This window comes from Oryx dammah, unplaced genomic scaffold (assembly GCF_014754425.2).
Source record: "Oryx dammah isolate SB20612 unplaced genomic scaffold, SCBI_Odam_1.1 HiC_scaffold_2, whole genome shotgun sequence".
NCBI classification, from domain to species: domain Eukaryota; kingdom Metazoa; phylum Chordata; class Mammalia; order Artiodactyla; family Bovidae; genus Oryx; species Oryx dammah.
The window spans coordinates 57142822-57169955 of NW_024070186.1; the positions used below are offsets into that span (position 1 = coordinate 57142822).

The following is a 27134-nucleotide window of genomic DNA, read 5'->3' on the forward strand; positions in this document are numbered from 1 at the left end:
TAGGCAGATTCTTTACAGTCTGACCCACCAGGGAATCCCAGTTATCACTACACTTTTGAATAAAAGTATAGTATTTAACAAGTTCAAAGACCCAGACTGCCAAAAACTTAATGACAACTAAGAAGACTCTCCCTAATACTCATAAACTTGCTAATAATTTCAACAGCCTCAGGGACTCTGAATTCTATTCTACAATCCTAGAAGTCCGTGGTGCCCAGATTAAGGACTGCTACAAAAGAAGAGAATAAGTCAATATCTTCTCATTTTCCTATAAAGTCAAACTTAAAACCTCAGAATAATCTATTCCTTCTTAGCCCATATGTATGTACTTAGTCATACACTTCAATAAATGTCTTTCTGCTTCACCTGCCATTTACATTCCCAGTGAAGCTGCTCCCTTAGGCTCTCACTACTGAGTGCCTGAATTGTTGCAGTGGTTTCTTAACATCTTGTGGGCTTCAGTCTTTCCCTCTCTAACACATCCCAAACATCATGACTATTCAAATTAAAGCAACAAATTGAGCAGCTACTATTTTTCAGATGCATGCACTGTGATGGTATCAAAGAAAGGAAATAGGCATAGCTTCTGACCTCAACAAGTTTACAACAAGCTTAGTTCAGATCCTTCCTTTTACTGAAGCCTTTGTTTATACAGTTCCAGTCTCTGGTGCTTCCTCTCCCTTCTCTCCTCTCTGTTTCCATGAACCTCGAAGTTCTTACTTATACCATTCTTTCAGTATTTAATTATTAGTAAACTTGTGCAAATCTTGCACCACCCCACCTAAGTGGCAACTATCTTCTCAATAGGAATCCTGTCTATCATTTTGCGTGTGTCTCAGTTCATTGTTCATAGTGGGGTCCCAATCAATCTCTGCTTTTGAACAGGAAATATACTTTCTAATAAGTAGTAAACTAATAGTATCATGAGGCTATGAACCAATGGAAATGAGAGCTAACCTGTCTCCCAGAACTTGACTGAATGTCAATTTACTTTTTGACTGACAGTTTCCTTATCTGTGGAATACAATTTATAACCAAGTCAGACTATAGAATTGTAGCATGTAGTATTAAAATGCAAATATTAAATGCTTTACAAAGTTAAAATGGATGTAGATGAAAGTTTCTTGCTTATTTACCTTATTTACATGTATTAAATGATTAACTTTGCACATATACACAATCATAAAAACACAATCTCAAACCTTTTCTTATGCAGTGAAGAATCTAATACATAATAAGGGTGTGTTAGACTCATCAACCTAGGAAATCTAACTATTAAGATGTTTATATAATTTCATATTAAATTTAGAAAAAAGTAATGTGATTATTGGTATACAACTGCAGAATAATGTCTAAAATTAGGTATCCAGTATGTTACAAATAGTAAACATAGAAACCATCCTAGTGTTTTTAGACTATGCTCTGTCCTATTGGCCTCAAATCTAAATGAGTCATGCATCAAAGAGAGGAAGAACTGTTTCTATACTGTTTCTAACAATAATTATAATCATTCACACACTCTTGCCTACTGTTGCTTATATACAAGCATTCTTATGATTAATTTTCTTTTCATGACATTTACTGAATTTTGCCATCAAAGATGCATTTGTTTATTTATTTTTACAGTGACAAAATTTTGCACAGTAGGTGTTAAGTGTTGAAGTGCAGATATAATTAGGTTGAGGATGTGAAAATTTTAATAGACAAAAATAGCAATTAAAGAAAGTTGGGAGATCAGAAGGGGGAGCCTACATGCTTTGTGAAGGTAATAGCAGAGCCCAACCAGAAGAAGAAAGACTCCTCTTCCTTACTGGGAAGGACTCAGCCAATGAAAAATCATGGATTCCTTGTTTACTACAGCCCTCCCAACTTTCTTCTCCTATCTATAATCATTCTCCTTCCCTTGCCTTTGGAGGACTTGCATGTGGCTTGCCATAGTTACAGATTCCAAAGCGAAATTCTCTGTTGACCCCAAATAAACCTATCTTTGCAGGAGAAACATCTGGCAGTCTATCTGTTTCAGATCAAAGGATCACACAGGAGTAGAGCCAGTTCTTTATCCAATATGACTTACAAGAAAGGAGGATGCCACTTAGAGAAAGATGGCCACATGAGGGAAAGATTGGCATGATGGCTCGGCAAGAAAAGGAATACCAAGGATGATAAACCACAGCCAGAAGCTAAGCAGAGGCAAGGAAAAATTCCACACAATCTCTAAGAGAGCATGGTCCTACTGACCCCTTGATTTTGGACTTCCAGCTTCCAGAACTTTGAGAAAATAAACTTATGTTAAGTCACCTAGTTTATGGTACTTTGTTACAACAGCTCTGGAAAACTAATACAGCTGACTAATCTATTTTGTCAAAATCTTTAGCTATCAGTTTGAAACCATAATTCATTCATTCAAATATAAAAGGATCATAGCATTGAATAATAAAATATGAAATTGTAAGTTCACCTAAAAGTTTTTATTGAGCCTGTGCAACTTCTCCTCTTCTGCACTGACCACAGATTTTGAATGGGTAATTTTCTTTTTATTGAGAGAAAGCATTTTGAGGGAAATGTATTTCAGAACTTTCAATCCATGATCTGAGCACTCAGGAACCTTAATTCAATACATGCATCCTGATAGAATAAAATTATTCATGAACTTAACACATAAGCAAATCATTCCTTTAAGAAATCAGAAGACTCATCCTTTTAGAGAAAATGGAATACATTTTAAATGTAATGTTGTATTAATGTGACTGAATAATTGATAACAGAATTTTCAGTCTTGTGAATTTTAAAAATCTCATTTTTATTTCTCTAGAGAGAAGTTTCTCAAGAAATAACTGATATCCTATCATTCGTTATGCTGCATGGATGGGAAGGAGGATGGCCTCTCTGAGATCCTCACAAGGAATGAATCCGAGAGTGACTAAGAAATTGAATTCTGATTTCTGAGATATTTAAAATTAGATAAATGGAAATAACACAGAACCTCTTTGACTATATTTATGTAATTTAACTCAATAATATTTATCCAGCATATACTATTAATGTGTGTGCATGTGCTAAGTCACTTCAGTTGTGTCCGACTCTTTGTGACCCCGTGGACTGTAGCCTGCCAGGCTCCTCTGTCCATGGAATTCTCCAGGTAAGAATACTGGAGTGAGTTGCCATCCTTCTGACAGGGGATCTTCCCATTTCTTATGTCTCTTGCATTGGAAGGTGGGTTCTTTACCTCTAGCACTACCTGGGAAGACCATACTATTAATACGCACCATGAAATGTGTTAGGGACTATGGAAGCCGAAGTGCTGCAAGACACTGTCCTATGGACTGGACCATAAGTCCACTGACCTTATGGCCTGCCACTGTCACATAACTCACATTTTAATAAGACAGACAAGAATGTGATGAAGAAATGAAAATGCAATGTAATGCAGGCTATAGTGTGAATCTGCATAAAGTATTATGGAAATAAAAATAAGGAATGGTTGATTCTAACTGAATATGTTGAGAAACCTACATGTAATTTATTTAAGGGAACCCTGAAGGATGAATGAGAAAATACTGGTTAGACACCATGGAGAAGGGCCTGACCAAGGAAATAGGAGGGATGGAAGTTAAAAAGTCAGAGGAATCTTTCTCATTTGGTACTGGCTGAGCAGATATCTTCCAAACAAAGAAAATAAGTCACTTATTTAGCATTTTCTACTTGTTAGGCTTTGTGCTGTGAATAGACATATGTAATGAGATAGTATAATGGAAGCTACCACCACATTATTAAAAAAATCTTTGGTGTCTGGAATTTGTAACGAGGGTTGAACTCTACTGCTATAGATTCTAATCTTAACTAGGAATCTAGCCTAAGAGGGGATGGAAGAAAATCTGGCTTACCTGCTTTTTATGCTGGGAAAAGTTGGAGGATTCTGAATGCTGATAGAGATGGGAAAGATACCCCTTTAGGATTAGTGAGCCCTGACATCATGATAATGGTAAGCTAAGGACAGTAACAAACAGAAGACTCCAAGTACAAGAAATGGCCTACACCAGGAATATTCATCCCTGGAAACAGGTTTTAAATTACTTTTCACCTCATAAGCCCTTTTTATTATTATATTTTAGTGGTGTTAGTCATGTCTGACTCTTTGCAACCCCATGGACTATAGTCTACCAGGCTCTTCTGTCCATGGAATTCTCCAGGCAAGAGTACTGGAGTGGGTAGTCATTCCCTTCTCCAGGGGATCTTCCCCACCCAGGGACTGAACCTTGGTCTCCTGCACTGCAGGCAGATTCTTTACTGTCTGAGCCACCAGGGAAGCCCCATATTAGATTTCAGTAGCTGCCGTCTATGGGGTCACACAGAGTCAGACATGACTTAAGCGACTTAGCAGCACCAGCAGCAGCAGACTTTAGTTAAACATTAAAGTTGATCTTACTTGTATAGACTTGCCAAAGGCTACCTTAACACATTACCACAAACTATGTGGCTTAAATAACAGAAACACATTGTCTCGCAGTTCTGTAGTTTAGAAGTTCAAAATCAAGGCAACTGCAGGATTGGTTTCCTCTGAGAGCTGTGAGGAAAACATCTATTCCAGCCTCTCCCCTTGACTTGTAGATGGCCATCTTCACCCTGTGTCTCTTCACAACACCTTCCCTGTTTGTGTATCTTTGAATCTAAATTTCTCCTTTTTATAAAAGAGTCAAATGGGATTAGAGTCCACCCTAATGACTTCACTTTAACTTGATTACTTCTACAAAGATTCTATCTCCAAATAAGAAAACATTCTGATGTAGTGGAAGTTAGCGTTTCAACATACAAATTTGAGAAGCACATAATTCAACTCATAGCAGTTGTCTTGGAGAAATTAAAAGCAAAGTCTGCGTCCACACTATGGGAGAAATTGTATGAGAAACGTGGCTACAGTTTGGAGAGTCTAAAAACAGGTCTTGAAGTTTGAAAAGGGCTGTCCAGACTGCAGTAGTCTAGATGGATTTGTGAATTATGAACCACTGCTGTGGGGCTTCCTAATGTGGTAGAGAAAGGAATTCTGGTGAAAGCCTATATTTTCTATTGTCAACTGATCTTGGAACTTACCAGATTCCTACCTAGACATTTGATATCTAGACTGATATAGCTAGAGCCATCTTGGTTATAGATACCATTATCTCCATTTTGTGCTAATAAAATCACAACTCAGAACATCAGTGACTCTCCTAAGACCCCACTGCTAGTACATAGTATAGATACTCCTCAAACTCAGGGCTTTCTATGTATGTCCTTTTCTATTAATCTTCCTAAAGGGAAAAGAGAGAGATGTAAATTTGAAAATAAACAATTTCAAAAATTATTATTTCTATGATTAATAAGCAAATTATCTGTCACATACACCATTATATACCCAATGTCTGGCACATAGTAGGAGCTTAAAAAAAATACTCTGAAAGACCAACTAACATCCAGGTAGAGTCCCTTGGACTGCATGGAGACCAGCCAGTCCATTCCAAAGGAGATTAGCCCTGGGATTTCTTTGGAAAGAACAATGCTAAAGCTGAAACTCCAGTACTTTGGCCACATCATGTGAAGAGTTGACTCACTGGAAAAGACTCTGATGTGGGGAGGGATTGGGGGCAGGAGGAAAAGGGGACAACAGAGGATGAGATGGATGGATGGCATCACCAACTCGATGGACATGAGTTTGAGTGAACTCAGGGAGTTGGTGATGGACAGGGAGGCCTGGTGTGCTGCGATTCATGGGGTCACAAAGAGTCGGACACGACTGAGCAACTGAACTGAGAGATTTATAGACAGTAGAGAATTAGAAGAGAGATTGGAACTTAAGAGTTGGATATTAGAGACATGAATTATAAGGAACAAAATAAAAAGAGAGACAGTAGGAATAGGAAATTTCTGAAAATGAAATCTGGTAAACATTATCTGGGGACAGAAAGAAAAAAATGTGTAAGTCAGGGAGCAGAAAAATTTCACAGAAAGAGAAAAATAAATAAAAGTAATGCCAGAGGGGTTAAAGAAAGAAAGGTTTTTAATAAAAAAGAATGGTTAAAAATATGTGGATCAAGAACCCAGAGTTAGGGGGAAGAAAGCATAGGATACTTCTTTCTCCTAAGTATCAAAGAAGATAGAGGAAGAGAAGTTTAGCAAAGATTTATACAGTTTTTGAGATGAAGTGTAGAGAGGTGAGTTTACATAATAGATTGTTTTCTTTAAGAAACAGGGAGTTGAGACATACCTTCAGAGTAAGATGATCACCATGAAGCAGTACCTGCAGAGCAGAGGTAAAGTCTTGGTGGAGTGTCAGAAAAGAACATTCTCTGAAGATAGATTGTTGAGCTCCAGCCTAAGGGAGGCCAGAGTGACTGCTCTGGGGCTTTTGCTTAACAAAATCAGTAGTTAAGGAACTCAAGAGACTTTTTGAGTAGATTCAGGATTCAGGATGAGGAGAGAATTACAAAGGAGCAAAGACAGGTGACAAAAATATGTCAAATGTTTGGTGACAGTACGATTCAAACAACTAACTAGATCCTAGTCAAGTGCAAACAAAAAGAAAAGTCAAGCAAGTGGAGAGACAGAGGGCCAAGAAAATGGGGTACAGACCACGCAGGCCCTGATAAGTTTGAAGAAAAATTTAGGAATGACAGAACAGAAAATAATCTATTAGACATCTCTTCTTTTAAAAGTTCAGGTTGAGAGTTATTTAGACACATCTTCTGCTCTGAAATTTCTCCTGTCTCCCAGAAGCATGATATCAAGAAGTTAGTGTTTATAATGATGGCTTCTTGAGATATGACTTTGTGATGTCCATTTTGTAATAACTATCCAAAATGAACCCAATATTTTATAATAACTATAAATGGAAAGTAACCTTTAAATTATATAAAAATGAGAAGTTTTAAATATATATATATAAGTACTCCAATAATAAATATTATGCCAGGATCCTACTTATAATTTAATGGCTGTTAGAGCACCCTCTATACAGTCTATACATATATACATACATGGACTCTCTATACAGTCTAAACAGTGTATAGAGTCTATACACCTTCTATACAGTCTATACAGCTCTATATAGTCAGCAAAAACAAGACCAGGAGCCAACTGTGGCTCAGCTCATGAATTCCTTATTGCCAAATTCAGACTTAAATTTAAAAAAGAAAGGAAAACCATTAGGCCATTCAGATATGACCTAAATAAAAGCCCTTATGATTATACAGTAGAAGTGACAGATTCATGCATTACATCTGATAGACAGAGTGCCCGATGAACTATGGATGGAGATTCATGACATTGTACAGGAGGTGGTGATCAAGACCATCCCCAAGAAAATAAAAGCAAAAAGGCAAAATGGTTGTCTGAGGAGGCCTTACAAATAGCTGAGAAAAGAAGAGAAGCTAAAGGCAAGGGAGAAAAGGAAAGATATACCCATTTGAAGGCAGAGTTCCAAAGAATAGTAAGGAGAGATAAGAAAGCCTTCCTCAGTGATCAATGAAAAGAAATATAGGAAAATAATAGAATGGGAAAGACTAGAGTTCTCTTCAATAAAATTATAGATACCAAGGGAACAGTTAGAACTGGACATGGAGAAACAGAGTGGTTCCAAATTGGGAAAGGAATATGACAGAATAAAGGACAAATGGTATGGACAGACCTACAGAAGCAGAAGATATTAAAAAGAGGTCACAACAATAAATAGAAGAACTATACAGAAAAGATCTTCATGACCCAGATAACCATAATGGTGTGATCACTCACCTAGAGCCAGACATCCTGGAGTACAAAGTCAAGTGGGCCTTGACTTTGAAGCATCACTACAAACAAAGCTAGAGGAGGTGATGGAATCCAGTTGAGCTATTTCAAATCCTAAAAGATGATGCTGTGAAAGTGCTGCATTCAATATGCTAGCAAATTTGGAAAACTTAGCAGTGGCCACAGGACTAGAAAAGGTCAGTTTTCATTCCAATCCCAAAGAAGCGCAATGCCAAAGAATGTTCAAACTGCCGCACAATTTCACTCATCTCACATACTAGCAAAGCAATGCTCAAAAGTCTCCAAACCAGGCTTCAACAGTACGTGAACTGTGAACTTCCAGATGTTCAAGCTGGATTTAGAAAAGGCAGAGGAACCAGAGATCAAATTGCCAACATCCGCTGGATCATGGAAAAAGCAAGAGAGTTCCAGAAAAACATATACTTCTGCTTTATTGACTACACCAAAACCTTCAACTGTGTGGATCACAACAAACTGTGGAAAATTCTTCAAGAGATGGGAATACTAGACCACCTGACCTGCCTCCTGAGAAATCTGTATGCAAGTCAAGAAGTAACAGTTAGAACTGGACGTGGTAAAACAGAGTGGTTCCAAATTGGGAAAGGAGTATGTCAAGGCTGTATATTGTCACCGTGCTTAACTAACTTATATGCAGAGTACATCATGAGAAATGCTGAGCTGGATGAAGCACAAGCTGGAATCAAGATTGCTGGGAGAAATATCAATAACCTCAGATATGCAGATGACAGCACCCTTATGGCAGAAAGTGAAGAAGAACTAAAGAGCCTCTTGATGAAAGTGAAAGAGGAGAGTGAAAAAGTTGGCTTAAAACTCAACACTCAGAAAACTAAGATCATGGGATCTGGTCCCATCACTTCATGGTAAATAGATGGGGAAACAATGGAAACAGTGAGAGACTTTATTTTCTTGGGCTCCAAAATCACTGCAGATGGTGACTGCAGTCATGAAATTTAAAAAAAAGCTTGATCCTTGGAAGAAAAGTTATGACCAATTACTTTGCCACCAAAGGTCCATCTAGTCAAAGCTATGATTTTTCCAGTAGTCACGTATGGATGTGAGAGTTGGACTGTAAAGAAAGCTGAGTGCCAAAGAATTGATGCTTTTAAACTGTGGTGTTGGAAAAGACTCTTGAGCATCCCTTGGACTGCAAGGAGATCCAACCAGTCAATCCTATAGGAAATCAACCCTGAATATACATTGGAAGGACTGATGTTGATGCTGAAACTCCAATACTTTGGCTACCTGATGCGAAGAACTGACTCACTGGAAAAGACCCTGCTGCTGGGAAAGATTGAAGACAAGAGGAGAAGGGGACGACAGAGGATGGAATCACCGACTCAATGGACATGAGTCTGAGTAAGCTCTGGGGGTTGGTGATGGACAGGGAAGCCTGGCATGTTGCAGTCCATGGGGTCGCAAAGAGTCAGAAACAACTGAGCCACTGAACTGAACTGAACTGAATAGAGAGCACCCTCTACCAAAGGTAACAACATATTTTTTAACTGTATAATATCACAAGTGTCTTGGGAATTTTATTTTCCTTAAACACAAGAGAAGATAAAATATTTTAAATTTCAACCAGAGAAAAAAATGTTAGAGAAAAATAAGTTTGTATAATGAAAAGAGTAATAATTCTTTTTAATCCCAGCATTCTGTTTTGAAGACATATTTTTCATTCCTTTCAGAGAATATTGAGTACTTAAATTCTATCCTCCTCATGGCAAAACAATGCTGGCAATGTTCAGACCTGCTTTGTATCCATAAAGTAGAGTAACAATTCCTAACGGGTTTTTCATTTTATTTTTGTCAATAGACTTTTTAAACATTAATTATCTTTCGGCCAGCTATTGAAATCCGTCTATAAGTGAAAACATAAGAACCAGAGTGATAAAATGACATTACCAACCTAGGAAGGCTTATTTCCACTTCCTGTTCTTGCATCTCAGAGAACCGTTGCAGGATTTGAGGAGCAGTAATTAGCTTTTCCATTTCTTCTATGTTCACGTGTTGTGCAGGAAGTATGATAATTAGACTAAACTCATCACCTTTATAAGGTAATTCCAAAACCTGGTAGTTTATGGAGGATTCAGAAAAATAACCTGAAACAGAGAAAATAAAATATTAATATACTTAGCAATTCTCAAAGTTGTCCTTTAGAGTGTGATTTTTTTTCATATTACCGTATTTCGTTCTCAGAAGAGCCTTCATCATTGGAATTTTGACTGCTGTGCCATCTTTCAGAGTGAAATTCATCAGTTGTGTGTCCTCTTTGTTGAATTTCTGTTTCCAATCCCCTTTGAAATAAATAGCATTCACCAGAACAAGCCGAGTCAGAGGACCAAATTCTTCCCCTGAAAACATGTCTTTAATTTTTCCTGGGGAGGGAATAGAGCAAGAGGCAGAAAGAAACATGCAACAGTGATTCAAAAAACTGCTTTAAATTAAATTAAAACAAAAATTTATCTTGCTGATCAATTAAAAATAGGGTGTTTTATCACTTAAACTTGGCAATTTTGGAGGAGTTAAGGAGGAGCTTTATTAAACATTCACAAAGAAACAGGTACAAACAGGACTTCATTAGGAAACAGGAGATACGGAATTATCTTAGACAAATTTAGACAGACCTAGCAATGGCTGCTCTTTGGTGAAATCATTTGTGCAGATTGCTTTTCAGACAGAAAGAACAAAATCAAGTATCTCTTCATATCTGTTGTTATTTTTCAAATTTTATTTCAAAGCTCTTCAGCAAGTCAATCAGAATTAATAAATTGGTGGTCCACTCAAATTCTCTGCTGTTGCTGTAGCCACTGACCATTGAGAAAGGATAAGAATGAACTTGCTAACGTGATGCTCCTCTTCTAAAAATCAGTCTCTGATTTTTATGTCTAATGAGTATTTCAAAGCTATGAGTCAACAGCATAATCAGGTGCCGTGGAGCTGTGTACGGATGCTCTTAATGTGTATCCCAGTAATAGTACTTGCCTGTGAACAGTACTCACAATACCCATCTCACATTTTCAACTTATGCTTCTCCATCGGAGGCTCCCCATGTAAAACAGAGTCTCATCTTACACATCACAGAATTTTTTGGCTTAAATAGCAGAATGAATGAATGAAGAAACAAGTTGCTATTAATTGAGGGCCTGATATATACTGGTCTCTTCACACACATTCTTTTTAATCTTTCAATAATCCTGAAACATTATAATAGTATCCTCATTTTAAATGGGGAATGGCTTAGAACTTGTCAGGATTTGAACTCAGATCTGTATAAGCTTAAACTTGTGTTCTACTATGTCTCTCAGTAGTGCCTTTGGAATTTCTGCTAGCTTATACTTAAAAGTTTAGATTACAACTCTATGATAGAACTATCAATGTTTATTATGAAACATTAACACATCCAACTAATATGTGTTAATTATTTACAGTGTATGTGGGAAAAAAAGCATCTGAGATTGATAGATTTAAGTCTTATCTGGCCAAAGATATTATTCCTGCTGTCATACTTAAAAAAACACACTTTAATAAAAGATTACTATTAAAATTCTTCCAGTAAGAATTCTCAATCAGGTTACCTGTCCAAAAAAAAATCTGTATACTTTTCAAAGCTGCTTGCAATTTCTCTCCATTTTACAATTCAGTGTTAATTTGAATGACAGAGAAGCAAAATAAAGGAACTGATCCCTCTGAGCCATAATTTAATAGGAAAATATTCAATCATTCTTTACTTTAGTATATTAAAAACCATGAATACAATGGCAAATAATGACTTTATGGAAATGGGAAACTTTACCATCTGTTTTGCTTTCTACCCAGTTACTTATTGTCTCTGCACAAGCCTTTGCATTCTGAAAATCCACCAGTTTTATGGCACTCTGAAAAAATTCCTTGTTTCCATGGAGATACTGTTCTTTCACAGTGAATCCTTCTTGAAGGTAGAGGGCATTGGCAAGATTAAATGTAAATTCTTGTTTTTTCTCTGAGATGGCAGAGAAAAATGACTTCAGCTCAGAAAATTCTTCTCCTGAAAAATAATTATAATGTACACTGACATACTGAACAACATAAAAACAACAGCTTCTCGGCTTTACTTCTAAGCACTCTGATTCATATCACCATTTTTTAGCAGCCTAAGGTACAACTAACGACATTTTCTAAGTTAGTATAAATATTTTAAGCATTTATCTCTTGTGGAATATGCATTTTGTAGAGAAACCAGCTCTCCTACAGGAAAAAAAAATTGTCCATGTAAATTTGAAATCTGTCAAAAATGAGAATATGCATTCAAAAAGGTTGAAGGAAACTCCCTCTTTATAGTCAAATTTAGCTCATTCTTAGTTGTTGGACAGGTATCTTTAGAATCTCATCCTATGCATAACATGAGATATTTGTGAAGGAGGAATGCTAATGAACGCTGATGAGGGCTAAGACAGTGATGAGCACTCCTTTTCAATACTACTTTTATTTCAGTTTAAGGAAGAATTGCTCTTTTATGAGGAACCATGCCCATCCAAGTTTTGAAATTTATGAGGTAACTGCTGTAATCATCTCTAGAAATGTTAAGGATCAGAATTGCCTATTTCTCCAGGTTCATGAGTCTCTATACTTTAGCTGTCTATGTGAACAATAAAAATATTTAACCATTCCAACCATAACCACTAGCCAAATGCATCTGATAGAGTCAGCTAAGAATCACTGTTGACCTATACTTATTTATCGTCGGGTCATTCTGACTACAGTGTTGTCAGGAAGGTGTATGTGCTATGAAAGAATTCAGCTCTGATTGTTGCTCAGTGTCTTCCAATTTATTACCAGAGGGCACCAATATTTTGTATTTCCTTCTGGCTTAATTTTGGAACTCAGTCATTAAACCTGGGAACTGTATTTCAAATCCACAGGTCTTCAGAGCCTTTGTTTATTTTGAGTTAAATACTGAAAATACCACTTTCACAACTTAAAATTTGATTGCATGTAATTTATCTCTATTGAAGAAAACACAAATGGTTCATCATTGGGAAATGTCCACTGAATAAAGAATAAAAGACTGAGAGGAACTTGCTATGAGGTGTCTATTGGAAATCAGATGTGTACATGTATGTGTAAACATTGTATTAATATCAGAGAGCTAGTAGCCCATAGGACATCCTTGTGAAGATAAGTTGTGCTCTCACTGGGTGGTTGTGGGGGCACAGCATCCCCATTACTTCATATTTTGTCCAGTTGAGTGAAGGCCACATTTCAGTCCCCACTTGTCCTTTTGTTCTGGCTCAGTTGTGTCCAACTCTTTTGTGACCCCAGTGACTGTAGCCCTCCAGGCTTCTTTGTCCATGGAATTTTCCAGGCAAGAGTACTGGAGTGGGTTGCTATTTCCTACTCCAGGGGATCTTCCCAACCCAGGGGTCAAACCCTATTGAGCCATCTGGGAAAGTTCTCTTGTGCAAATTCAGCCTACATAACCACAGAACAGACTCGGAAGGTATATTGCATTACATTTCAAACTCCATGATTCTCCATTCATGGGGATATAGACACAGACATAAACAATTTTAGATACAAAAATTTTCTTCCATATGATTGGATCTGAAGAATATCAGTGATTCTTTACAACCCTGGAATTCCTTACATAATGAAGAATGTTAATCTATTTTACTTATTTATACAATTATTTCAGATGCAATCACTTCTTGCTATTGGAAGCTGAAATATTATCTCAATAGCTGAAAAGTTACCAAGATGACTTTCTGAGTGAAGACATGAGAGCTTCTCCAAAAGAATTAATTAAAGTCAGGAATAAAATGCAAACTTTGAAACCAATTTTCAGAAGTTCATAATTTATGAACATCTTTAAAGGATTGGGAGAAAGAATGAGAGGAGAAAAAAGTAGTTCCAACTCATTTGTCAGAGCAAATAAATTTATGTCATGTACTTCAGGTCTAAGACTGTATGACAGTCAGCTGCTCTTTGATAAATTGCTGGACTGAGAAGTCAATGAAAAAAATATTACCAATAGCACAAGTTTGTAGAATATAAAGTTATCTGCCTTATAAATTTAATTTACAGATTAATAGCTTCTTTTAGCATAGATCAAAAAGAATACCTATACATGACTCCTAATAAGCAGTAAGTTTATTTCATTTCCTAAAATAGAGCCATGGAAAACCTACAGGTCATGGAGCGAATGTGACTTTTGGTTTGGTTGTACCAGACCTCCAAAAGAGTTCTGAATTTTAGTACATGTTTACTTCTCCTGCTATTGAAAGCCTTAAGGCCAACTGTGTGTACAATGTGAGAGATCCAAAGATGAAAACAAAGGCAGTCATAGGATTATAGATGGTTTTAGCTAAAAGGTCCGTGTGTGCTGTGCAGTGCTTAGTCGCTCAGTCGTGTCCGACTCTTTGTGGCCCAATGAACTGTAGGGCCCCCAGGCTCCTCTGTCCATGGAAATTCTCTAGGCAAGAATATTGGAGTGGGTTGCCAGGCCCTCCTCAAGGGTATCTTCCCAACCCAAGGATCAAACCCAAGTCTCCCACATTGCAGGTGGATTCTTTACCATCTGAGCCACCAGAGAAGCCCATGCTGCTGCTAAGTCGCCTCAGTCGTGTCCGACTCTGTGCAACCCCATAGATGGCAGCCCACCAGGCTCCCCCGTCCCTGGGATTCTCCAGGCAAGAACACTGGAGTGGGTTGCCATTTCCTTCTCCAATGCAGGAAAGTGGAAAGTGAAAGTGAAGTCGCTCAGTCGTGCCTGACTCAGCGACCCCATGGACTGCAGCCTACCAGGCTCCTCCGTCCATGGGATTTTCCAGGCAAGAGTACTGGAGTGGAGGGAAGCCCATGGAAATCATCTAATTCGAACTCATTTTATAATGAAGAATCTAAAATCCAGAGAGAGAAGATAGCTTGAAAGGTGCTCCATCACAGGGTCATTTGGATGCATAACTAACCCAGGAGTTCATGGCAGGTCTCTTTCCATAAACTGCTTAGAATAAAGAAACACCTTTAAGTTAGTCTTCAATTAATAAGCAGCTTTATTAGAAGCAAAGCAAAATGGAGTATTATCAGATGCTCAGTAAAAAGGAGAAGGTAAATTTTGAACAGATTGTTTTAGCAATGGGGAAAGAAGAGTAAGTGAGGACACTGAGAGCCCTAGTGTGGGTAGGATGCCAGGAGCTTTAAGCCCATCTGCAGAATAAGCAGGTTATGAAACAGGTTGATAGCAAGGAAGGTAAATATAGCCTGATTCAACAGATAGCACCATTTGACAATCAGAGGGAACCGAAGGCAGGGCCAGGACCAAGATGGGTCAATGAGACCCTCATTATGGCATAAAGTTTAAGGATATGGCAACAAATTCAGTAATCAGGATAAACAATATTTTACTGAAATATATTTTAAATATCAATATTAACACAAAGAAATCCATGATGAACAAAACATAAACATTTAAAGTAAAGGCAAAATCATAATTATTGATTTTTCTTTTTGCCCTGAGTTCCAGTATGGCCCTGCCAGGCACTATCTTCTCATCTGTTACACCCTTTGTTTTACCCTGAAATCATTTTGCATCTCTTTCTTTTCATCTTCCTGCACTTTTTTCTCGCTGCTTTCCTTCTTAACTTCTTTCCAAAAGTTTTCCAGAGTTTAATATTTATATTTTCTCCCTTTTTGGTTGGTCTTCCTTTTCTTTTTGCACTTATCCACCATCTGCGCCTCTCTCTCCTTTAACAAAGTATGAGATAGCAGAAAGGAGATCCAATCAGTCAATTCTAAAGAAAATCAACCCTGAATATTCATTGAAAGGACTGATGCTGAAGCTGAAGGTCCAACACTTTGGCCACCTGATGTAAAGAGCCAACTCATTAAAAAAGACCCTAATGCTGGGAAAGATTGAGGCAGGAGGAGAAGGGGATGACAGAGGATAAGATAGTTGGATGGCATCACCAACTCGATGCACATGAGTTTGAGCAAGCTCCAGGAGATGGTGAACGACAGAGAAGCCTGGCATGCTGCAGTCCATGGGGTTGCAAAGAGTCAGACATGAACTGAGTGACAGAACAACTACTACAACAACAACAAGAGATAGCAAATTTGGTAGATTTTGTTATGTATGTTACAAAGTTAATGTTTAATTATGCATATATACTCTTTCAAAGAAAATATTAAAATTTTCATTGTTGCTCTTATGATCTATAACCCTCAGTGAATCATTTTTGGAATTAGTTCTGGGCAAGTTACTCAACCTTTCTTTGCCTTGGTGTCCTCATCTGTATAGCAGGTTTATGTCTAGCTCAGAGTAATTGTGAAGAGTAAATAAAATAAAGTATACTGAGTACATAAAACAGTGACTGGTACACTATATATATTTGATAGTTTTAGCATTGTTATTATTATGTTCACAATCCAGTTGTTAAGATTCCCATGTTCCTCTATAAGATGGATTCATTTAAAGTGATTTAAATTTCAAAGGCTCTAATTTTGCTAGTTTATCGTGGAATCAACTTTACATATTTTCATGAATGTTCTATTACTCTTCAAAGCAATATCATGCGATATAAATGTTTCTGGGACTGTGTTGTGGGATTTACTGAAATTAACACAGACAATGAAGACTAGATCTGGAATACAGTGACTTCATTTTACATTATCCACAAAGGAGAACTCTGTCAAGCAACTTCACTATCACCAGTTTCTTTTCTATGTAAAATTGCCTTTAAAATGAAGCAAATAGAACTTTGTAAATTGTTTCTTTAGGAGAACAGTTTCCTAAATGTAACTACTCTATGCTAGGCTTCCCTGGTGGCTCAGCAAAAAGAATCTGCCTGCAATGCAGGAGACGCGGTTGGAAAGATTCCCCTGGAGAAGGAAATGGCAACCCACTCACTCCAATCTTCCTGCCTGGAGAATTCCATGGACAGAGAGGAATCTGGTGAGCTATAGTCCATGGGGTCAAAAAGAGTCAGACACAACTTAGCAACTAAACAACAATAACTATTCTACGCTAAGGCAGACATACTGAAATTAGTTACAGTTACAGTAATTAAATACCCAAATAAAAAATCTGTATATTGCTTCTAATATTTAGGATATGTATCTGACAGTAATATAAAAGGTTATAATTCAAATCATTAAAGAACTTGGAAGCACAAGATAGCTAGGGAGATGGACAACCACACCTTAAGATGGGATAACAGCACTAAAGTATCTACACAGTATCTCAGGTAGGCCATTGAGAGACTAGATAACAACTGCTCATACACAAAAGGGTCTCTGATGACTCATGTAAGTGATTCTTTTAAAAAATATTTAGAAGCTATTAAATAAGCTTTGAAACTGTATAAATAAATGCTTTTTCTTGGTCTCATAGAAGAGAAAAAGTTAAATTTCAATTAAAAAGCTATCTTTTAAAAACTTACAGAATAATGAGAGACACACAAAGATTTCTGGGTGAGGTTGGTTACTGAAGCATTTTTATAAAAGAAGTACTGGAAACTATTTAATGAGGAAGGATTAGGTAAATATGCAATGATGTTTCCACTAGAGACAATAAAATGCAGCAATTAAAAATATACTCTGAAGCAACTGCATGATATGAAAGAAAAAAACAATCAAAACACAGGAAGTACTAGTGGAAGAATATGTATACCTACTCATACACACACACATGCACACACACCATGATATCAATGAAAACTGGCCAAAACAGGCCAGAAGAAAATATACAGACATAGTCACAATTTTTATGTATATAGAACCAATTTTTTATAAATTATTTTAGTAATATTTTCCTTAAACAATAAAATTGCTTACATTGATAATTATTTGCATTTAAAATTCTCCATATTATAATTTTATACCTTTCATAACCTTCAAAATTTACTAAAGTTGTATAACCCTTAGCTTCTCTAATAGTTTAAAAATAAATTTGCCCAGATCTTATCTAGTGTAAATAATCATGTGGAAGAATTTTACCCGTTGAGGTGTCCTGAAATTTTAAAGTTTGTCTTATCTGCTGTTGTGCTTTTCCTTCTGCTCCCAGCTGTACCATTCCAAGAGCCAAAGTTGTTCCAAGAGGTGAAATTATGATGTTGTTCTTATGAGATAAACCAACAGCTTGATAAAGATCCACTGCAAATTCGGTATTTCTTTGAGCCAAGGGGCTTGAGGCTTGACTTCCAGAAAAAGTCAATAGAAGACTCCACAGCAGGATCTTATCCATTTTGACCTCTGTGCATTCATTAATTCAAAATTTATTAGTTTTTTAAAATAATCAGAGTTTATCATAGTAAGTTCAACAGAAAGATTTCTACCTATTAGAACTTTCCACCTTATTGGAACAAACTACCATGAAATTATTTTAATGCAAATTTTCAGACTAAGTATCATCTATTAGGAGAAATGGGTGATGTGCTATTAGCATTTTTTACATGCATTCAACAAGCAGTATAGAATGTATTGCAGCTTTTTTTTTTTTTTACTTAAAGGAGAAATTATAATTCTGGAACATTATCAACAGCAATGCTATCTCTGAATAGCTATAGGATATTTTTTTGCATCTTTTCCCATGGTTTTAAATGAGACACTTGTGACTCTGATATGAAGAGAAACTTCTGTCCAGATGATTCTAAAACAGGTAAAAGAACAAAAGGAGAAATGGAATAAAAACTGAATACATCCCAGTGTGGTTTTGAACATATAACATTAGGAAGTTAAAGTATTCTAAACCAGTTGAGTAACCTGCCTAACTTCTTAGAGTAACAAGTCTCACATGTTATAGAATCCTGCTACTGTAGGATGAAAGAACTCCCAAACCCACCGCACACTTTTCCAAGGGAAATACAAATAAAAAAAGCTCAGAAAAAAATTATAAAGAAACAAAATTGCAATCAAATACAAACAGTACAGCTACAACATAAGAAAGCATTTTAAAAAATCAAAGAATAATTTGACAAATAAATTAACAAATATAAGAGTTGCAACTGAAAACTGTAACCAGTTCACAACACTAATGACACCCTATTAAAACGCTCTTCACAAAAATTGCAGGCAACCCAACCATCTCATTACATCTGGAGTAGAATGATTTTTGCCATATTGCTGCAGACTCCAGGAGAATACTGACTCTGAAGTACTTGAAATTTTAAGTATTTTAAATGAAATTTTAAATTAATTTTTAAACTATTTTAAATTTAAGTAACACTAATTTTTACTTTACAAATAATGTATTTTAGTAGCTTTAAGTAACTCCTAGTTTAACCCTCTCAGGAAGTAACTCTCTATTGGAGGAAAAAATGAAAACCTCTGGAATAATGTTTTATTAGTCTTATATTTAAAAAATGAAGAACTATATTTCTAGTGTTCTGCAGACTATTAGGAAGGCTTCCATGACCCCTAAATGGTTGAGTCACTAAGAATTACCATTATACATAAAGATGGTCATGGTGGTGGTTTAGTCACAAAATCATGTCCGACTCTTCTGACCCCATGGACTGTAGCCCATCAGGCTTCTCTGTCCATGGAATTTTCCAGGCAAGAATACTGGAGTGGGTTTCCATGCCCTCCCCCAGGGGATCTTTCTGACCCAGAGATCAAGCCTGGGTCTCCTACACTGAGCATCAAACCCAGGTCTCCTGCATTACAGGTGGATTTTTTACCATCTGAGCCACCAGAGAAGCTCCATACATAAAGATACTAATAGTCAACTATTTCCCAAAACTAAGCTATAAAGTCATTATCTACATATTTCCATTTCTTTTCTGAAATGTGTAGTTAAACTCTATTTGCTTAGATATACAACTTGCAAAGGAAAAAACCCTCAAAATGCAAGCTAAACAGTTTTTAGAAAATAACATGTTAACAAACTGCAAATATAAATATATGCTATCAAGCAAATGTCTTATTGAGAATTAAATCAGTATATCAGCTTGTGACTGGTAGTACAACAATAGTAAAAGCCAGAGTGTAAAAGAAGTTTTACATACAAAATAAATAATTTCTGTGTATCATTTTCTAATATGTTCATTATCTTATAAGATTTCTGACTGAAATATCAGTTTGTAGATACGTAAGTCATCAAAATGTTACTAATATTTTTAAGTCATAAACTGGCAATTTATTTGGTACATATTTAAGTACTTGGCATATATTAGAGTAATAAACAATATTATGAAGGATGCAATTTTTCCTTAGTAGCAGAATCTGGGAGTTGTCCTATTAACAATCTTAATAATTAAAGTATATATCCTCTGAGCATCTGTTTTCCCAGAAAAATTTTAGGCACTTAATAAACTACAAGCTCATGAAAAAAAATGTGATTTTAAAATTCACTTACCTTATTGGGTTTAAGATTGTACCTCATCAGAAAACATGAAGGACTGGTGAACTAAGCAACCTGATGAATAGTTCTATAAGAATCTGACCTTCAAACTGATAGTGAAAATTTAAGGAAATTTTAGTCTTTATAGGAAAATAAAATGATGTGTTAATTTGATACATTTAAATTATACCTGCACCAACTTGAATTGAAACACCATTCCTCTACTCTATTAACACTCATGGTTAAAGTTATTGTATACATACTTCATTCAAAAGCTATTTAATTTTAAGATACTTACCCCAAAATTAGCTTCTGATTACTCACTGTAATGTTACAGTTAAAATGTGCCTGCTGGGAAACACTAGTACATAGGACACCTGATCAGACAAGGCCAACTCTATTTATCTTGAACATTGCCCAATTAATTCCTCTAAGACCAAAGCAGGTGTTCACATTCGCACAGAAGGACTAACATGACCAGGTTAATGATCAATTATGAAATATGCAAGCATCAAGGGAGAAAACAGTAGAATTTTTTCAAATCATTAAGTTTGAATTATTATTTCATCCATTATTTCATGATTGAGCAACAAACACACATACATAGTAAGTAGAAACAAAATGTGGAAGAATGTGCCAGTGGTTGTAAATTTGCTAGTAATTAATTCTTTTTGTTTTTTATAGGACTCTCACATCAGATTACCAGTGTATTCCATCATAAATATTTCAGAATGCCTATAAGGAAAAGAATAAAGCTAAATCAAATCCAAAATCCAGAGACAAATTACTGCTGTGTTTACAGAGAACTCAACAATTCATCAAATTATACAATAAGAAGAGTTTCCTGTGGATACAAGGCCCATTTGAAGCCTTAGAAAGGAGTGAATCTTGAAAAAAATACAGTCTTTATGTTGAGCAAAAAGACCAGATTAAGATTACTGATTTACCAAATTATCAAGATAATATTATTAAATATAAATAATTTGATAATAAACATTGGTGTTACTTTTAGATGCTTTTAAAATCCTATATGAAAAAGAGGAAAAATTAAAAAAAATAAAATCCTATATGATGTTCTCTACAAACAGGTTATTAATAAAAATGTATATGTAATTGGGTTTTGATCTCATTTTTCTAATTCAAATCAATCACATCAATGGCAATCAGATATTAAACACATTGGTTTATTTATCAGAGGCCTCTCAGAAAAGGAAAATTTGGTCTAGTTTCAATTAAACAAATATTCACTATTGATCACTAAATGTAATATTATTTCTGATAACCTTATGAGAAAGAAATACAGTGAATGTAAACACCTTTCTAAAATTCTTTAAAAAAAAAAAAAACTTCTGCAAGAATGCTGTTAACCTCTTTCAGTGTCCTAACAGGGCAATAGCTCAGGACTGAGAAGCCTGATGACAAAGAACATGATCTCTTAATTTACTAAAATTCTTAATTTTAGCTTCTTGTTCTACTCTGCAATTCAAAAATAAGTCTGAATGCCTAAGACTATCATTCAATCAATGTTCTTCTACCCATGCAGTGACACCAGCAAATATCCATCACAAATACCCTTGGCTACCAAATTATTATGTCTGTACATTACTCAGATTACAATGTGATTTACCCAAGGACAGCTCATTACTTTTCCTTCCAATGACAGAGACAGACGGTCTGTGTTAGTAAGATCATTTAATGAAATTGTTCGGTGAGAACCTTATGACAGAGCAGTTCAAGCAGATTGTATATTTTCCTGTCTCTTGGGGAGTAAAAAACAACAGTCATGAATTTCTCTTCCGTGGTTTAAGCTCTTTTAATAGACAATAAAGATACCACAGTTGTCCATAAAATATTGCTGCAAATCTTTAAAATTTTTCACAAATCTGCTTTTTCTATAACTCTATTTGCCCCTAGATCATCAGAGAAAAATTCATTAGTGAAAGCCAGGGCATTTGCTATAAATTTGAGCAGTATCACTATTCCCACTGTAAAAAATACACTTTAATATGTATAAAAAAGAGTAGCAAGGGTTGCAGGTTCAATCTCATTATCTTTCTTAGCATTTTATAGTTTTTTTAAGTAAAATTATATTTGATTCTAAACTGAAAACTCACAAGCAAATGCTTTCATTGGTAAAGGACATATAAGCTAATTCTTCCATGTGAGCATGGATTAATTTCAGGCATTCTTTTCTTTGTCAGTTTGCTCTGTATATTGTGAATGATAAGAGGAAAATGTTCTGTAAAAAGAATAGGTTAAATTATATTTAGTGTAAGTCTACACAGCACAAACAAAGCAGCCCATTGAAAATTATGGCACATCCTATTTTAATGTAACAAGTTCTTTCACTGCAGAAAAATGGATCTTAAATAATTGAACCTAAATGTTAATTTCAGAAACAACTTATAAAGTCTTAGTTCTATTAACATTTGATAGGTGAGACCCTGCTACCTGCCTAGCACAATTAGTTTCTGTAAGATATAAGACATTAAGACATAATAACTAAATGTCTTTTTTATTTTTTCCTTTTGTGTTTTTGTTCTAAATTATTAAAAACTAACATTAAAAGAGACTTTCATACTCTTAAAAGCTCTATTCTCATTAAATATACTTGTGAGAAAGCCCTTCTTAATTCCTTTTATACAAAAGGCCCTGAATTAACTAAGGATGGAATAGGGTCACACACAGCATAGTGCTATGAACATATAGTAGGTTACAGAGAGAAGTTCTGTCTACATGAACCAGGCTACTTCAGAATCATCTCTTCAAAGTCACCTCCAGGGCTAAAAACAGTATAAAATATGTCTAATAAAAGAATTTACAAATTACAATAGAAAAACTAGAAGGTTCACTCAATTTTCACTTTAGAGTCATTGCATTTTATGTGCCTTCACTCCAGAAAGCTGATGGCAGGAGAAGTGTACTCTATTTATATGCATAAAGCTGGTATGGAAAACAGTGCCTTGCATATATGCCTTTGATAATTGGTTGGATAGATATATGGATGGATGGATGTGGAAAAGGAACATCTCAAAGTATTTGGCACCCATATTACATCTCTTTAACATCTCAATATTCTCTTAAATTTCTGGAAATAAGGCTCAAATTTCACTCCACTGTATTGTCACCAATCTATGATTCATAGATCATATGCTTTAAGTTAGAAATGATGGATTATCCAATCAACCCTCCCAACCAGTGCAAGAGTTCTCTGCCAACTCCCTGTGAGAGTTATTCAGCCTCTGTTTTAACATGTCAAGGAGCCCTTTGTACTAAGGCAAACTTTCATTTTTTAAAATAGTTTGAACCTTAAAGTTACAGAAAAGTTGCTGTTATAATACAAAGAACTGCCATCCCTCTCTCTCTGTTTCTCCAATTGTTAACATTTCACCACATATATGTGCTCTATCTAATCTTTCTCTCCCTCTCTCTCTTTATCCTTTCATTGTTGCTGTTCAGTTGCTAAATTGTGTCCGACACTTTATGATACAATGGTCTGCGGCATGCCAGGCTCCTGTGTCCTCCACTATTCTCCTTTTATATATATATGGGTGTATGTGTAGATAAATACATGTGATGTGTTTTTACATATATAAATATATAAACATTATAATTAGTACTTTGTGAATCATTTGAAAGTAAGCTGCAATCACAATTTTGAAGTATTCCTAAAAATTTCATTCTATTATCTAGCTAACTAGTTAGCTAAAATCATGAGTTCAAACTGATATCTATAATCCAAAGCCCAAATCTCAAGGTTCTTTCTAGTTTTCTTCCTTTCAAATTTTATAAATATCTTTATTTATTATTATTTTTTTGGCTGACTTGGTCTTCGTTGTTTTGCATGGACTTCCTCTAGTTGCAGTGGGTGGAGTGGGGGCTCCTCTTCTTTGCAGCGCCTGGGTTTCTCATTGCCGTGACTTCTCTTGCTGCAGAGCATGTGATCTAAACATGCAGGGACCTCAGTAACTGTGGCACATGAGAGCATCGGTTGCAGCTCACAGGTTCTAGAGTGCGGGCTCAGTAGTTGTGGCACAGGGGTTGCTCTGCGGCATGTGGAATCGTCCCAGACCAGGGATTGAACCAGTGTCCCCTGCATTGGCAGGCAGATTCTTATCCACTGAGCCACCAGGGAAGTCCTATAAATACCTTCTATAACAGTGAGATACTTGGCTCTCATTATTCTCAATATATTTACTAATTTATTCATTTTATTTACTCAATATTTATTTACAACATAACCAATCTCCCAGCTATGCTGGTCATCGCTTCTGCTCAACCCTCTTCCTTCCCATCTGCTAATACCCTTTCCCACTAAATTCCCCCACCCATACTCGGGTCCAGTTTATCTCTGCTGGGTTTTCTCTCGGGTCCTCCTACTTTCTTTCCTAGCCATGCAGCAGGACTGCTGCCAACAATTCTGTATCAAGATGAGAAATGAAGATGGGAAGGAAAGGGGAAATAAATCTTTTCAAGTTTTAGCAAGGATTAGGAAGCAGTTCCAGAATCTGCCTTCTTACAAGTGTGCCCTTCAGTTCTACTTTTACTCTTTCTTCAAGGCAGCTTTGAAATATTTGAGAGCAGTTTGTATCTCCCACGAATTCTCTTTCATAAGCCAAACCAAATAGTCCCTACTTGACCTTCCACATAAAATGAGTCTTTTATACAACCCAGTCTCCTATTTTTTCCCTGAGGCCTTTCCCTCTTTGGTTGTGCCATGCCACTCAATTTTAGAGTACAGTATAACAAAGTATAAGAAGGGCATGGTAACCCACTCCAATATTCTTGCCTGGACCATCCCCATGGACAGAGCAGCCTGGTGGGCTACAGTCCATGGCGTCACAAAGAGTCGGACACGACTGAGGGACTAAGTGCTACACAGCACATAACAAAGTACAGAACATACGCAGTGATTTCTCAATAAGTACCTGGAAGGATGGCCAGGTTATTAAAAAATTAATAGTAATAGCTGTCGCTGACAAGATTTAATTGCATTATCAGAATCATTTTTTAAAACCAAAACAGCATAAATAACCTTGAATGCTTTTCTTAGTCAAGTTTATGTTCACTGTGTCATTACCTATTTAACTTCAACACAAATTGATTTTGCAATGAAAATTGAACAAACATATTTGTCTATAGGAGCAACAAGAAGTGTGACTGGTTAGAACACTTTGTTCTGGAATTGTTCAGAAAAAAATTTGGAACTTTTATATAACAACATGAGAATAGACACCAGTTGCTATTGTGTCCTCTTTAGTCATATTTTTCTGTTAAAAAGGGAGAGAAATTGAAATGTGATGGATAAAAGCAGCACTTAAACACTGTTTCAAAATGAAGTTTCCTAGAGTTCAAATATAGAGTAAAAGAAAGGAGCAATATTCTTGATTCCATTTTTTGTGAATTTTATATACATACTTCATGCGATGATGAAATATTTATTTTTCTTTCAATTACAATGGTTTCTTATTTCTTCTTATCTTCACTTCACTACTTGTTTCTTGACATAACTGCTTGGCTCTTCTTTCATGATCCAGAATTTCTTTGGGGAACAGGTATTTCTCATCAAATATTGCTTTCAATGCTGCAGAATGGTGTAGAAAATGACAAATAAATTGTGCTTGGTAAGAGATCCAATTATATGAAATAGTGGGGAGAAATTTTCAAATTTCTCTTCTTCTTGAAATGTGGATGTTTTTCAAACAAAGAGTCTCCTGGGAAATTTTTCTCTTAAGCTTCTGCTATTCCTTTTAATTCAATTTAAATGTAAAAGTTAAATTTTAACAGAGTTCATCTATTAATGTATTTATATCATGATAGAGATCTACCATTTAACAGGAAAAGACTAAAGAGGCTTACGTTTTCCATTTTTGTTTTTTCGTCTACTTAACAACAATCAAGGACTCTTACAAAACAAAGAACAAATTATTCTGTATTGAAATAAAACAATTAAAATCATCAAAAACACAGTGTGACTGCATGACTAAACAAGTACATCTGCCATTACATCCTTAAAGGATAGTTTGATCTGCAGGGATCTGTGGCTTCAGAAGACAGCCAAATTAGTCCCATGAATGGTTATATGTGTTAGTGAGAAGCAGGAGGAAATTGTGCCTTGCACTCCAAAAAATATTTTTGTGGCTTTTTGCTAAATTTTGTCATTTTAACAAATGCTTATTGAATATACATTACGTACTATGCTCAGGCATAAATGGGGCACAAATATGACTAAGTCACAGGCTTCCTTCCAACTGGTAGAAAGTGGGAGCTGTAGCCAAATAACCAAAATATCATCTATAACAGGATCTGTTCTAAGAAAATATGAGCAATGCAAATGGTGGTTAAACACATAATGAGATTGTAACAATACACAGAGATCAGAGAAAAGATTTTAAGAACTGGATGCTATTTGAGATAGACCCTGAAGCCCAGAGAGAATTATCATTGATAGCGAGGACTATGGAGATGAGGAAAAATTTGCAAGGGAGAAAAGGAAAGCCAACTACTGGGGACAAAGTAAATACAAGAATGGAGAAAGAGAGCTACTCTTCTGGCCACTCTGAGTAATTCAGAAAGATCTAACAGAAGTGTAAGATATATAAAGTAGAATGATATTTGAGCTGGACTGAGGGCCATTTTAAATACTAAGCCAAAAAATACAAAACAAAGAAACTACACAAACATTAAAAAATCCTCACAGTATTGAAGCATCTTTATACATTTGGATTTAAAAAAAAAAAAAGGAAACCCAAACTCTCCACTTCCCATACAAACATAACTATAAAAGTCAGTATCTTGCCCTCTTTGTTCTTGGATATTATACAAGAACAACCAGGAAAGTAAGAGGAAATAACTTCACAAACAAATTCTATGTTCAGCAAAACTCCAAGGTAGACCTAACCTGCAGCCTACAAACCATAAAGAAGGGCAGCAAACAGCAGAGACTGGACAGAAATCACAAAGATAAATTGCTAAGTATGGAGAGAGCAGCAACATTTCAGAAAGTGCTGGCAAAGAGAGG

General features: G+C 35.9%; 2 protein-coding genes across 2 annotated transcripts in view; both read right to left on the reverse strand.

Moving 5' to 3' along the window:
* SERPINI2 (serpin family I member 2) overlaps window positions 1-21067 on the reverse strand; it is a 36370-nt gene extending 15303 nt beyond the window's left edge. The window contains exons 1-4 of the mRNA XM_040248285.1: window positions 17770-21067; window positions 11594-11824; window positions 9981-10175; window positions 9707-9899 (exon numbers count right to left, since the gene is read on the reverse strand). Of these exons, the coding sequence (XP_040104219.1) occupies window positions 9707-9899; window positions 9981-10175; window positions 11594-11824; window positions 17770-18016 (866 nt within the window). The 5' untranslated portion in view covers window positions 18017-21067. The remainder of the gene's footprint in view (window positions 1-9706; window positions 9900-9980; window positions 10176-11593; window positions 11825-17769) is intronic.
* A 3863-nt stretch (window positions 21068-24930) lies between these two features.
* WDR49 (WD repeat domain 49) overlaps window positions 24931-27134 on the reverse strand; it is a 167223-nt gene continuing 165019 nt past the window's right edge. Inside the window, exon 19 of the mRNA XM_040248294.1 lies at window positions 24931-25697. Within this exon, the coding sequence (XP_040104228.1) occupies window positions 25567-25697 (131 nt within the window). The 3' untranslated portion in view covers window positions 24931-25566. The remainder of the gene's footprint in view (window positions 25698-27134) is intronic.